This window comes from Coregonus lavaretus (genome assembly GCF_964263955.1).
Source record: "Coregonus lavaretus genome assembly, chromosome: 24".
Classification (NCBI taxonomy): domain Eukaryota; kingdom Metazoa; phylum Chordata; class Actinopteri; order Salmoniformes; family Salmonidae; genus Coregonus; species Coregonus lavaretus.
Genome location: NC_140011.1, coordinates 45248840 through 45261309, shown reverse-complemented (window position 1 = coordinate 45261309; position 12470 = coordinate 45248840). Strand labels below are relative to the sequence as shown.

Sequence of the window (12470 nt, the reverse complement as noted above, 5' to 3'; positions counted from 1 at the left end):
TGTCCTGATGTAATGAAGACTGGTTACTGTTATGTCCTGATGTAATGAAGACTAGTTACTGTTATGTCCTGATGTAATGAAGACTAGTTACTGTTATGTCCTGTACTGATGTAATGAAGACTAGTTACTGTTATGTTCTGATGTAATGAAGACTAGTTACTGTTATGTTCTGAGGTAATGAAGACTAGTTACTGTTATGTCCTGATGTAATGAAGACTAGTTACTGTTATGTCCTGTACTGATGTAATGAAGACTAGTTACTGTTATGTTCTGATGTAATGAAGACTAGTTACTGTTATGTCCTGATGTAATGAAGACTAGTTACTGTTATGTCCTGATGTAATGAAGACTAGTTACTGTTATGTCCTGATGTAATGAAGACTAGTTACTGTTATGTACTGATGTAATGAAGACTGGTTACTGTTATGTACTGATGTAATGAAGACTAGTTACTGTTACGTTCTGATGTAATGAAGACTAGTTACTGCTAAGTCCTGATGTAATGAAGACTAGTTAATGTCATGTACTGATGAAATGAAGACTGGTTACTGTTATTTTCTGATGTAATGAAGACTAGTTACTGTTATGTCCTGATGTAATGAAGACTAGTTACTGTTATGTCCTGATGTAATGAAAACTAGTTACTGTTATGTCCTGTACTGATGTAATGAAGACTAGTTACTGTTATGTCCTGAGGTAATGAAGACTAGTTACTGTTATGTCCTGATGTAATGAAGACTAGTTACTGTTATGTCCTGTACTGATGTAATGAAGACTAGTTACTGTTATGTTCTGATGTAATGAAGACTGGTTACTGTTATGTCCTGATGTAATGAAGACTAGTTACTGTTATGTCCTGTACTGATGCAATGAAGACTAGTTACTGTTATGTCCTGATATAATGAAGACTAGTTACTGTTATGTCCTGATGTAATGAAGACTAGTTACTGTTATGTCCTGATGTAATGAAGACTAGTTACTGTTATGTCCTGATGTAATGAAGACTAGTTACTGTTATGTCCTGTACTGATGTAATGAAGACTAGTTACTGTTATGTCCTGATGTAATGAAGACTAGTTACTGTTATGTCCTGATGTAATGAAGACTAGTTACTGTTATGTTCTGATGTAATGAAGACTAGTTACTGTTATGTCCTGATGTAATGAAGACTGGTTACTGTTATGTCCTGTCCTGATGTAATGAAGACTAGTTACTGTTATGTCCTGATGTAATGAAGACTAGTTACTGTTATGTTCTGATGTAATGAAGACTAGTTACTGTTATGTCCTGATGTAATGAAGACTAGTTACTGTTATGTCCTGATGTAATGAAGACTAGTTACTGTTATGTCCTGATGTAATGAAGACTAGTTACTGTTATGTCCTGATGTAATGAAGACTAGTTACTGTTATGTCCTGATGTAATGAAGACTAGTTACTGTTATGTTCTGATGTAATGAAGACTAGTTACTGTTATGTCCTGATGTAATGAAGACTAGTTACTGTTATGTCCTGATGTAATGAAGACTAGTTACTGTTATGTCCTGATGTAATGAAGACTAGTTACTGTTATGTCCTGATGTAATGAAGACTAGTTACTGTTATGTCCTGATGTAATGAAGACTAGTTACTGTTATGTTCTGATGTAATGAAGACTAGTTACTGTTATGTCCTGATGTAATGAAGACTAGTTACTGTTATGTCCTGATGTAATGAAGACTAGTTACTGTTATGTCCTGATGTAATGAAGACTAGTTACTGTTATGTCCTGATGTAATGAAGACTAGTTACTGTTATGTCCTGATGTAATGAAGACTGGTTACTGTTATGTCCTGATGTAATGAAGACTGGTTACTGTTATGTTCTGATGTAATGAAGACTAGTTACTGTTATGTCCTGATGTAATGAAGACTGGTTACTGTTATGTCCTGATGTAATGAAGACTAGTTACTGTTATGTTCTGATGTAATGAAGACTAGTTACTGTTATGTTCTGATGTAATGAAGACTAGTTACTGTTATGTCCTGATGTAATGAAGACTGGTTACTGTTATGTCCTGATGTAATGAAGACTAGTTACTGTTATGTTCTGATGTAATGAAGACTAGTTACTGTTATGTTCTGATGTAATGAAGACTAGTTACTGTTATGTCCTGATGTAATGAAGACTAGTTACTGTTATGTCCTGTACTGATGTAATGAAGACTAGTTACTGTTATGTCCTGATGTAATGAAGACTAGTTACTGTAATGTCCTGTACTGATGTAATGAAGACTAGTTACTGTTATGTTCTGATGTAATGAAGACTAGTTACTGTTATGTCCTGATGTAATGAAGACTAGTTACTGTTATGTCCTGATGTAATGAAGACTAGTTACTGTTATGTCCTGATGTAATGAAGACTAGTTACTGTTATGTCCTGATGTAATGAAGACTAGTTACTGTTATGTCCTGATGTAATGAAGACTAGTTACTGTTATGTACTGATGTAATGAAGACTGGTTACTGTTATGTACTGATGTAATGAAGACTAGTTACTGTTACGTTCTGATGTAATGAAGACTAGTTACTGCTAAGTCCTGATGTAATGAAGACTAGTTAATGTCATGTACTGATGAAATGAAGACTAGTTACTGTTATGTCCTGTACTGATGCAATGAAGACTAGTTACTGTTATGTCCTGATATAATGAAGACTAGTTACTGTTATGTCCTGATGTAATGAAGACTAGTTACTGTTATGTCCTGTACTGATGTAATGAAGACTAGTTACTGTTATGTCCTGTACTGATGTAATGAAGACTAGTTACTGTTATGTCCTGTACTGATGTAATGAAGACTACTTACTGTTATGTTCTGATGTAATGAAGACTAGTTACTGTTATGTCCTGATGTAATGAAGACTAGTTACTGTTATGTCCTGATGTAATGAAGACTGGTTACTGTTATGTCCTGATGTAATGAAGACTGGTTACTGTTATGTCCTGATGTAATGAAGACTAGTTACTGTTATGTCCTGATGTAATGAAGACTAGTTACTGTTATGTCCTGTACTGATGTAATGAAGACTAGTTACTGTTATGTCCTGATATAATGAAGACTAGTTACTGTTATGTCCTGATGTAATGAAGACTAGTTACTGTTATGTCCTGTACTGATGTAATGAAGACTAGTTACTGTTATGTCCTGTACTGATGTAATGAAGACTAGTTACTGTTATGTCCTGTACTGATGTAATGAAGACTACTTACTGTTATGTTCTGATGTAATGAAGACTAGTTACTGTTATGTCCTGATGTAATGAAGACTAGTTACTGTTATGTCCTGATGTAATGAAGACTGGTTACTGTTATGTCCTGATGTAATGAAGACTGGTTACTGTTATGTCCTGATGTAATGAAGACTAGTTACTGTTATGTCCTGATGTAATGAAGACTAGTTACTGTTATGTCCTGTACTGATGTAATGAAGACTAGTTACTGTTATGTCCTGATGTAATGAAGACTAGTTACTGTTATGTCCTGATGTAATGAAGACTAGTTACTGTTATGTTCTGATGTAATGAAGACTAGTTACTGTTATGTCCTGATGTAATGAAGACTGGTTACTGTTATGTCCTGTCCTGATGTAATGAAGACTAGTTACTGTTATGTCCTGATGTAATGAAGACTAGTTACTGTTATGTTCTGATGTAATGAAGACTAGTTACTGTTATGTCCTGATGTAATGAAGACTAGTTACTGTTATGTCCTGATGTAATGAAGACTAGTTACTGTTATGTCCTGATGTAATGAAGACTAGTTACTGTTATGTCCTGATGTAATGAAGACTAGTTACTGTTATGTCCTGATGTAATGAAGACTAGTTACTGTTATGTTCTGATGTAATGAAGACTAGTTACTGTTATGTCCTGATGTAATGAAGACTAGTTACTGTTATGTCCTGATGTAATGAAGACTAGTTACTGTTATGTCCTGATGTAATGAAGACTAGTTACTGTTATGTCCTGATGTAATGAAGACTAGTTACTGTTATGTCCTGATGTAATGAAGACTAGTTACTGTTATGTTCTGATGTAATGAAGACTAGTTACTGTTATGTCCTGATGTAATGAAGACTAGTTACTGTTATGTCCTGATGTAATGAAGACTAGTTACTGTTATGTCCTGATGTAATGAAGACTAGTTACTGTTATGTCCTGATGTAATGAAGACTAGTTACTGTTATGTCCTGATGTAATGAAGACTGGTTACTGTTATGTCCTGATGTAATGAAGACTGGTTACTGTTATGTCCTGATGTAATGAAGACTGGTTACTGTTATGTCCTGATGTAATGAAGACTAGTTACTGTTATGTTCTGATGTAATGAAGACTAGTTACTGTTATGTTCTGATGTAATGAAGACTAGTTACTGTTATGTCCTGATGTAATGAAGACTAGTTACTGTTATGTCCTGTACTGATGTAATGAAGACTAGTTACTGTTATGTCCTGATGTAATGAAGACTAGTTACTGTAATGTCCTGTACTGATGTAATGAAGACTAGTTACTGTTATGTTCTGATGTAATGAAGACTAGTTACTGTTATGTCCTGATGTAATGAAGACTAGTTACTGTTATGTCCTGATGTAATGAAGACTAGTTACTGTTATGTCCTGATGTAATGAAGACTAGTTACTGTTATGTCCTGATGTAATGAAGACTAGTTACTGTTATGTCCTGATGTAATGAAGACTAGTTACTGTTATGTACTGATGTAATGAAGACTGGTTACTGTTATGTACTGATGTAATGAAGACTAGTTACTGTTACGTTCTGATGTAATGAAGACTAGTTACTGCTAAGTCCTGATGTAATGAAGACTAGTTAATGTCATGTACTGATGAAATGAAGACTAGTTACTGTTATGTCCTGTACTGATGCAATGAAGACTAGTTACTGTTATGTCCTGATATAATGAAGACTAGTTACTGTTATGTCCTGATGTAATGAAGACTAGTTACTGTTATGTCCTGTACTGATGTAATGAAGACTAGTTACTGTTATGTCCTGTACTGATGTAATGAAGACTAGTTACTGTTATGTCCTGTACTGATGTAATGAAGACTACTTACTGTTATGTTCTGATGTAATGAAGACTAGTTACTGTTATGTCCTGATGTAATGAAGACTAGTTACTGTTATGTCCTGATGTAATGAAGACTGGTTACTGTTATGTCCTGATGTAATGAAGACTGGTTACTGTTATGTCCTGATGTAATGAAGACTAGTTACTGTTATGTCCTGATGTAATGAAGACTAGTTACTGTTATGTCCTGTACTGATGTAATGAAGACTAGTTACTGTTATGTCCTGATGTAATGAAGACTAGTTACTGTTATGTCCTGTACTGATGTAATGAAGACTAGTTACTGTTATGTTCTGATGTAATGAAGACTAGTTACTGTTATGTTCTGAGGTAATGAAGACTAGTTACTGTTATGTCCTGATGTAATGAAGACTAGTTACTGTTATGTCCTGTACTGATGTAATGAAGACTAGTTACTGTTATGTTCTGATGTAATGAAGACTAGTTACTGTTATGTCCTGATGTAATGAAGACTAGTTACTGTTATGTCCTGATGTAATGAAGACTGGTTACTGTTATGTACTGATGTAATGAAGACTAGTTACTGTTACGTTCTGATGTAATGAAGACTAGTTACTGCTAAGTCCTGATGTAATGAAGACTAGTTAATGTCATGTACTGATGAAATGAAGACTGGTTACTGTTATTTTCTGATGTAATGAAGACTAGTTACTGTTATGTCCTGATGTAATGAAGACTAGTTACTGTTATGTCCTGATGTAATGAAAACTAGTTACTGTTATGTCCTGGACTGATGTAATGAAGACTAGTTACTGTTATGTCCTGAGGTAATGAAGACTAGTTACTGTTATGTCCTGATGTAATGAAGACTAGTTACTGTTATGTCCTGTACTGATGTAATGAAGACTAGTTACTGTTATGTTCTGATGTAATGAAGACTGGTTACTGTTATGTCCTGATGTAATGAAGACTAGTTACTGTTATGTCCTGTACTGATGCAATGAAGACTAGTTACTGTTATGTCCTGATATAATGAAGACTAGTTACTGTTATGTCCTGATGTAATGAAGACTAGTTACTGTTATGTCCTGATGTAATGAAGACTAGTTACTGTTATGTCCTGATGTAATGAAGACTAGTTACTGTTATGTCCTGTCCTGATGTAATGAAGACTAGTTACTGTTATGTCCTGATGTAATGAAGACTAGTTACTGTTATGTCCTGATGTAATGAAGACTAGTTACTGTTATGTCCTGATGTAATGAAGACTAGTTACTGTTATGTCCTGTACTGATGTAATGAAGACTAGTTACTGTTATGTCCTGTACTGATGTAATGAAGACTAGTTACTGTTATGTCCTGATGTAATGAAGACTGGTTACTGTTATGTCCTGATGTAATGAAGACTAGTTACTGTTATGTCCTGATGTAATGAAGACTAGTTACTGTTATGTCCTGATGTAATGAAGACTAGTTACTGTTATGTCCTGATGTAATGAAAACTAGTTACTGTTATGTCCTGATGTAATGAAGACTAGTTACTGTTATGTCCTGATGTAATGAAGACTAGTTACTGTTATGTCCTGATGTAATGAAAACTAGTTACTGTTATGTCCTGATGTAATGAAGACTAGTTACTGTTATGTCCTGATGTAATGAAGACTAGTTACTGTTATGTCCTGATGTAATGAAGACTGGTTACTGTTATGTCCTGATGTAATGAAGACTAGTTACTGTTATGTCCTGATGTAATGAAGACTGGTTACTGTCATGTCCTGTACTGATGTAATGAAGACTAGTTACTGTTATGTCCTGTACTGATGTAATGAAGACTAGTTACTGTTATGTCCTGATGTAATGAAGACTAGTTACTGTTATGTCCTGTACTGATGCAATGAAGAATAGTTACTGTTATGTCCTGTACTGATGTAATGAAGACTAGTTACTGTTATGTCCTGATGTAATGAAGACTAGTTACTGTTATGTCCTGATGTAATGAAGACTAGTTACTGTTATGTACTGATGTAATGAAGACTGGTTACTGTCATGTCCTGTACTGATGCAATGAAGACTAGTTACTGTTATGTCCTGATGTAATGAAGACTAGTTACTGTTATGTCCTGATGTAATGAAGACTGGTTACTGTTATGTCCTGTACTGATGTAATGAAGACTAGTTACTGTTATGTTCTGATGTAATGAAGACTAGTTACTGTTATGTCCTGATGTAATGAAGACTGGTTACTGTTATGTCCTGTCCTGATGTAATGAAGACTAGTTACTGTTATGTCCTGATGTAATGAAGACTAGTTACTGTTATGTTCTGATGTAATGAAGACTAGTTACTGTTATGTCCTGATGTAATGAAGACTAGTTACTGTTATGTCCTGATGTAATGAAGACTAGTTACTGTTATGTCCTGATGTAATGAAGACTGGTTACTGTTATGTCCTGATGTAATGAAGACTGGTTACTGTTATGTCCTGATGTAATGAAGACTGGTTACTGTTATGTCCTGATTTAATGAAGACTAGTTACTGTTATGTTCTGATGTAATGAAGACTAGTTACTGTTATGTTCTGATGTAATGAAGACTAGTTACTGTTATGTCCTGATGTAATGAAGACTAGTTACTGTTATGTCCTGTACTGATGTAATGAAGACTAGTTACTGTTATGTCCTGATGTAATGAAGACTAGTTACTGTAATGTCCTGTACTGATGTAATGAAGACTAGTTACTGTTATGTTCTGATGTAATGAAGACTAGTTACTGTTATGTCCTGATGTAATGAAGACTAGTTACTGTTATGTCCTGATGTAATGAAGACTAGTTACTGTTATGTCCTGATGTAATGAAGACTAGTTACTGTTATGTCCTGATGTAATGAAGACTAGTTACTGTTATGTCCTGATGTAATGAAGACTAGTTACTGTTATGTACTGATGTAATGAAGACTGGTTACTGTTATGTACTGATGTAATGAAGACTAGTTACTGTTACGTTCTGATGTAATGAAGACTAGTTACTGCTAAGTCCTGTACTGATGCAATGAAGACTAGTTACTGTTATGTCCTGATATAATGAAGACTAGTTACTGTTATGTCCTGATGTAATGAAGACTAGTTACTGTTATGTCCTGTACTGATGTAATGAAGACTAGTTACTGTTATGTCCTGTACTGATGTAATGAAGACTAGTTACTGTTATGTCCTGTACTGATGTAATGAAGACTACTTACTGTTATGTTCTGATGTAATGAAGACTAGTTACTGTTATGTCCTGATGTAATGAAGACTAGTTACTGTTATGTCCTGATGTAATGAAGACTGGTTACTGTTATGTCCTGATGTAATGAAGACTGGTTACTGTTATGTCCTGATGTAATGAAGACTAGTTACTGTTATGTCCTGATGTAATGAAGACTAGTTACTGTTATGTCCTGTACTGATGTAATGAAGACTAGTTACTGTTATGTTCTGATGTAATGAAGACTAGTTACTGTTATGTTCTGAGGTAATGAAGACTAGTTACTGTTATGTCCTGATGTAATGAAGACTAGTTACTGTTATGTCCTGTACTGATGTAATGAAGACTAGTTACTGTTATGTTCTGATGTAATGAAGACTAGTTACTGTTATGTCCTGATGTAATGAAGACTAGTTACTGTTATGTCCTGATGTAATGAAGACTAGTTACTGTTATGTCCTGATGTAATGAAGACTAGTTACTGTTATGTACTGATGTAATGAAGACTGGTTACTGTTATGTACTGATGTAATGAAGACTAGTTACTGTTACGTTCTGATGTAATGAAGACTAGTTACTGCTAAGTCCTGATGTAATGAAGACTAGTTAATGTCATGTACTGATGAAATGAAGACTGGTTACTGTTATTTTCTGATGTAATGAAGACTAGTTACTGTTATGTCCTGATGTAATGAAGACTAGTTACTGTTATGTCCTGATGTAATGAAAACTAGTTACTGTTATGTCCTGTACTGATGTAATGAAGACTAGTTACTGTTATGTCCTGAGGTAATGAAGACTAGTTACTGTTATGTCCTGATGTAATGAAGACTAGTTACTGTTATGTCCTGTACTGATGTAATGAAGACTAGTTACTGTTATGTTCTGATGTAATGAAGACTGGTTACTGTTATGTCCTGATGTAATGAAGACTAGTTACTGTTATGTCCTGTACTGATGTAATGAAGACTAGTTACTGTTATGTCCTGATATAATGAAGACTAGTTACTGTTATGTCCTGATGTAATGAAGACTAGTTACTGTTATGTCCTGATGTAATGAAGACTAGTTACTGTTATGTCCTGATGTAATGAAGACTAGTTACTGTTATGTCCTGTACTGATGTAATGAAGACTAGTTACTGTTATGTCCTGATGTAATGAAGACTAGTTACTGTTATGTCCTGATGTAATGAAGACTAGTTACTGTTATGTCCTGATGTAATGAAGACTAGTTACTGTTATGTCCTGTACTGATGTAATGAAGACTAGTTACTGTTATGTCCTGTACTGATGTAATGAAGACTAGTTACTGTTATGTTCTGATGTAATGAAGACTAGTTACTGTTATGTTCTGAGGTAATGAAGACTAGTTACTGTTATGTCCTGATGTAATGAAGACTAGTTACTGTTATGTCCTGTACTGATGTAATGAAGACTAGTTACTGTTATGTTCTGATGTAATGAAGACTAGTTACTGTTATGTCCTGATGTAATGAAGACTAGTTACTGTTATGTCCTGATGTAATGAAGACTAGTTACTGTTATGTCCTGATGTAATGAAGACTAGTTACTGTTATGTACTGATGTAATGAAGACTGGTTACTGTTATGTACTGATGTAATGAAGACTAGTTACTGTTACGTTCTGATGTAATGAAGACTAGTTACTGCTAAGTCCTGATGTAATGAAGACTAGTTAATGTCATGTACTGATGAAATGAAGACTGGTTACTGTTATTTTCTGATGTAATGAAGACTAGTTACTGTTATGTCCTGATGTAATGAAGACTAGTTACTGTTATGTCCTGATGTAATGAAAACTAGTTACTGTTATGTCCTGTACTGATGTAATGAAGACTAGTTACTGTTATGTCCTGAGGTAATGAAGACTAGTTACTGTTATGTCCTGATGTAATGAAGACTAGTTACTGTTATGTCCTGTACTGATGTAATGAAGACTAGTTACTGTTATGTTCTGATGTAATGAAGACTGGTTACTGTTATGTCCTGATGTAATGAAGACTAGTTACTGTTATGTCCTGTACTGATGCAATGAAGACTAGTTACTGTTATGTCCTGATATAATGAAGACTAGTTACTGTTATGTCCTGATGTAATGAAGACTAGTTACTGTTATGTCCTGATGTAATGAAGACTAGTTACTGTTATGTCCTGATGTAATGAAGACTAGTTACTGTTATGTCCTGTACTGATGTAATGAAGACTAGTTACTGTTATGTCCTGATGTAATGAAGACTAGTTACTGTTATGTCCTGATGTAATGAAGACTAGTTACTGTTATGTCCTGATGTAATGAAGACTAGTTACTGTTATGTCCTGTACTGATGTAATGAAGACTAGTTACTGTTATGTCCTGTACTGATGTAATGAAGACTAGTTACTGTTATGTCCTGATGTAATGAAGACTGGTTACTGTTATGTCCTGATGTAATGAAGACTAGTTACTGTTATGTCCTGATGTAATGAAGACTAGTTACTGTTATGTCCTGATGTAATGAAGACTAGTTACTGTTATGTCCTGATGTAATGAAGACTAGTTACTGTTATGTCCTGATGTAATGAAGACTAGTTACTGTTATGTCCTGATGTAATGAAAACTAGTTACTGTTATGTCCTGATGTAATGAAGACTAGTTACTGTTATGTCCTGATGTAATGAAGACTAGTTACTGTTATGTCCTGATGTAATGAAAACTAGTTACTGTTATGTCCTGATGTAATGAAGACTAGTTACTGTTATGTCCTGATGTAATGAAGACTAGTTACTGTTATGTCCTGATGTAATGAAGACTGGTTACTGTTATGTCCTGATGTAATGAAGACTAGTTACTGTTATGTCCTGATGTAATGAAGACTAGTTAATGTCATGTACTGATGAAATGAAGACTAGTTACTGTTATGTCCTGATGTAATGAAGACTGGTTACTGTCATGTACTGATGAAATGAAGACTAGTTACTGTTATGTACTGATGTAATGAAGACTAGTTACTGTTATGTCATGTACTGAAGACTGGTTACTGTTATGTCCTGATGTAATGAAGACTAGTTACTGTTATGTCCTGATGTAATGAAGACTAGTTACTGTTATGTCCTGATGTAATGAAGACTAGTTACTGTTATGTCCTGTACTGAGGTTATCTGTGCTGAAGTAATGTAATGCCTTCTCCATTTGGATTTCAGTTATCTCTGAGGAGGAGAGGAGAGGAAGATGAGAGGGAGGTGAAATGAGAAGAGAGGAGAGGTTGTGTCCGTACTTTTCTTCTCAGTAGGATTGTCCTCAGACATCTTCAGTTTCTCCAGAGCCTGTCTCAGAGAGGGAGAGATCTTCTGCTGCAGTCTGACCAATGGCTCATCTGGACTGGAAACAACAACCAACAGCATAAACATCAACAAACAATAACAACAAACATCAACAATAAAAACTTAAGAGAAGCAATGTGTCTACACAAGGACTGTCACCGATGTCACGCAAAATAAAATACCAGGAGGAGTTTGAAGAGCCTGACCTCAGACCTACCTGGGTCTGCGTATGGACTCCAGGGGTTTGGGAGCAGAGATGGTTGAAATCTAACCCCTGACCTCTGAACCTACCTGGGCCTGCATATGGACTCCAGGGGTTTGGGAGCAGAGATGATGAACTCGCTGAACTTTGGTTTGAGGTCATCAGCTCTCCCCTTCTCCACTGACGACGTCACGTCTGGTTTCACTGGCTCAGAAGGCTTCTCCTGGTTGTGGGGACCTTTGGTGCAGCCCTGCACACACACAGTACAGTTACTACCTAGCCCTAAAACCCTGTGACGTGGCTTAGCACACAGCCTCCCTGAACCTGCCTGTGACTGGGCTGGCTTAGCACACAGCCTCCCTGAACCTGCCTGTGACTGGGCTGGCTTAGCACACAGCCTCCCTGAACCTGCCTGTGACTGGGCTGGCTTAGCACACAGCCTCCCTGAACCTGCCTGTGACTGGGCTGGCTTAGCACACAGCCTCCCTGAACCTGCCTGTGACTGGGCTGGCTTAGCACACAGCCTCCCTGAACCTGCCTGTGACTGGGCTGGCTTAGCACACAGCCTCCCTGAACCTGCCTGTGACTGGGCTGGCTTAGCACACAGCCTCC

General features: G+C 35.8%; 1 protein-coding gene across 1 annotated transcript in view; it reads right to left on the bottom strand.

Annotated features, from left to right (window-relative positions):
* The window catches only part of LOC311099907 (cysteine and histidine-rich domain-containing protein 1-like), a gene marked incomplete at its 3' end in the record, with an annotated part of 109699 nt that overhangs the window by 85191 nt on the left and 12038 nt on the right, over positions 1-12470 (bottom strand). The window contains exons 4-5 of the mRNA XM_084140625.1: positions 11948-12108; positions 11611-11714 (exon numbers count right to left, since the gene is read on the bottom strand). Of these exons, the coding sequence (XP_083996751.1) occupies positions 11611-11714; positions 11948-12108 (265 nt within the window). The remainder of the gene's footprint in view (positions 1-11610; positions 11715-11947; positions 12109-12470) is intronic.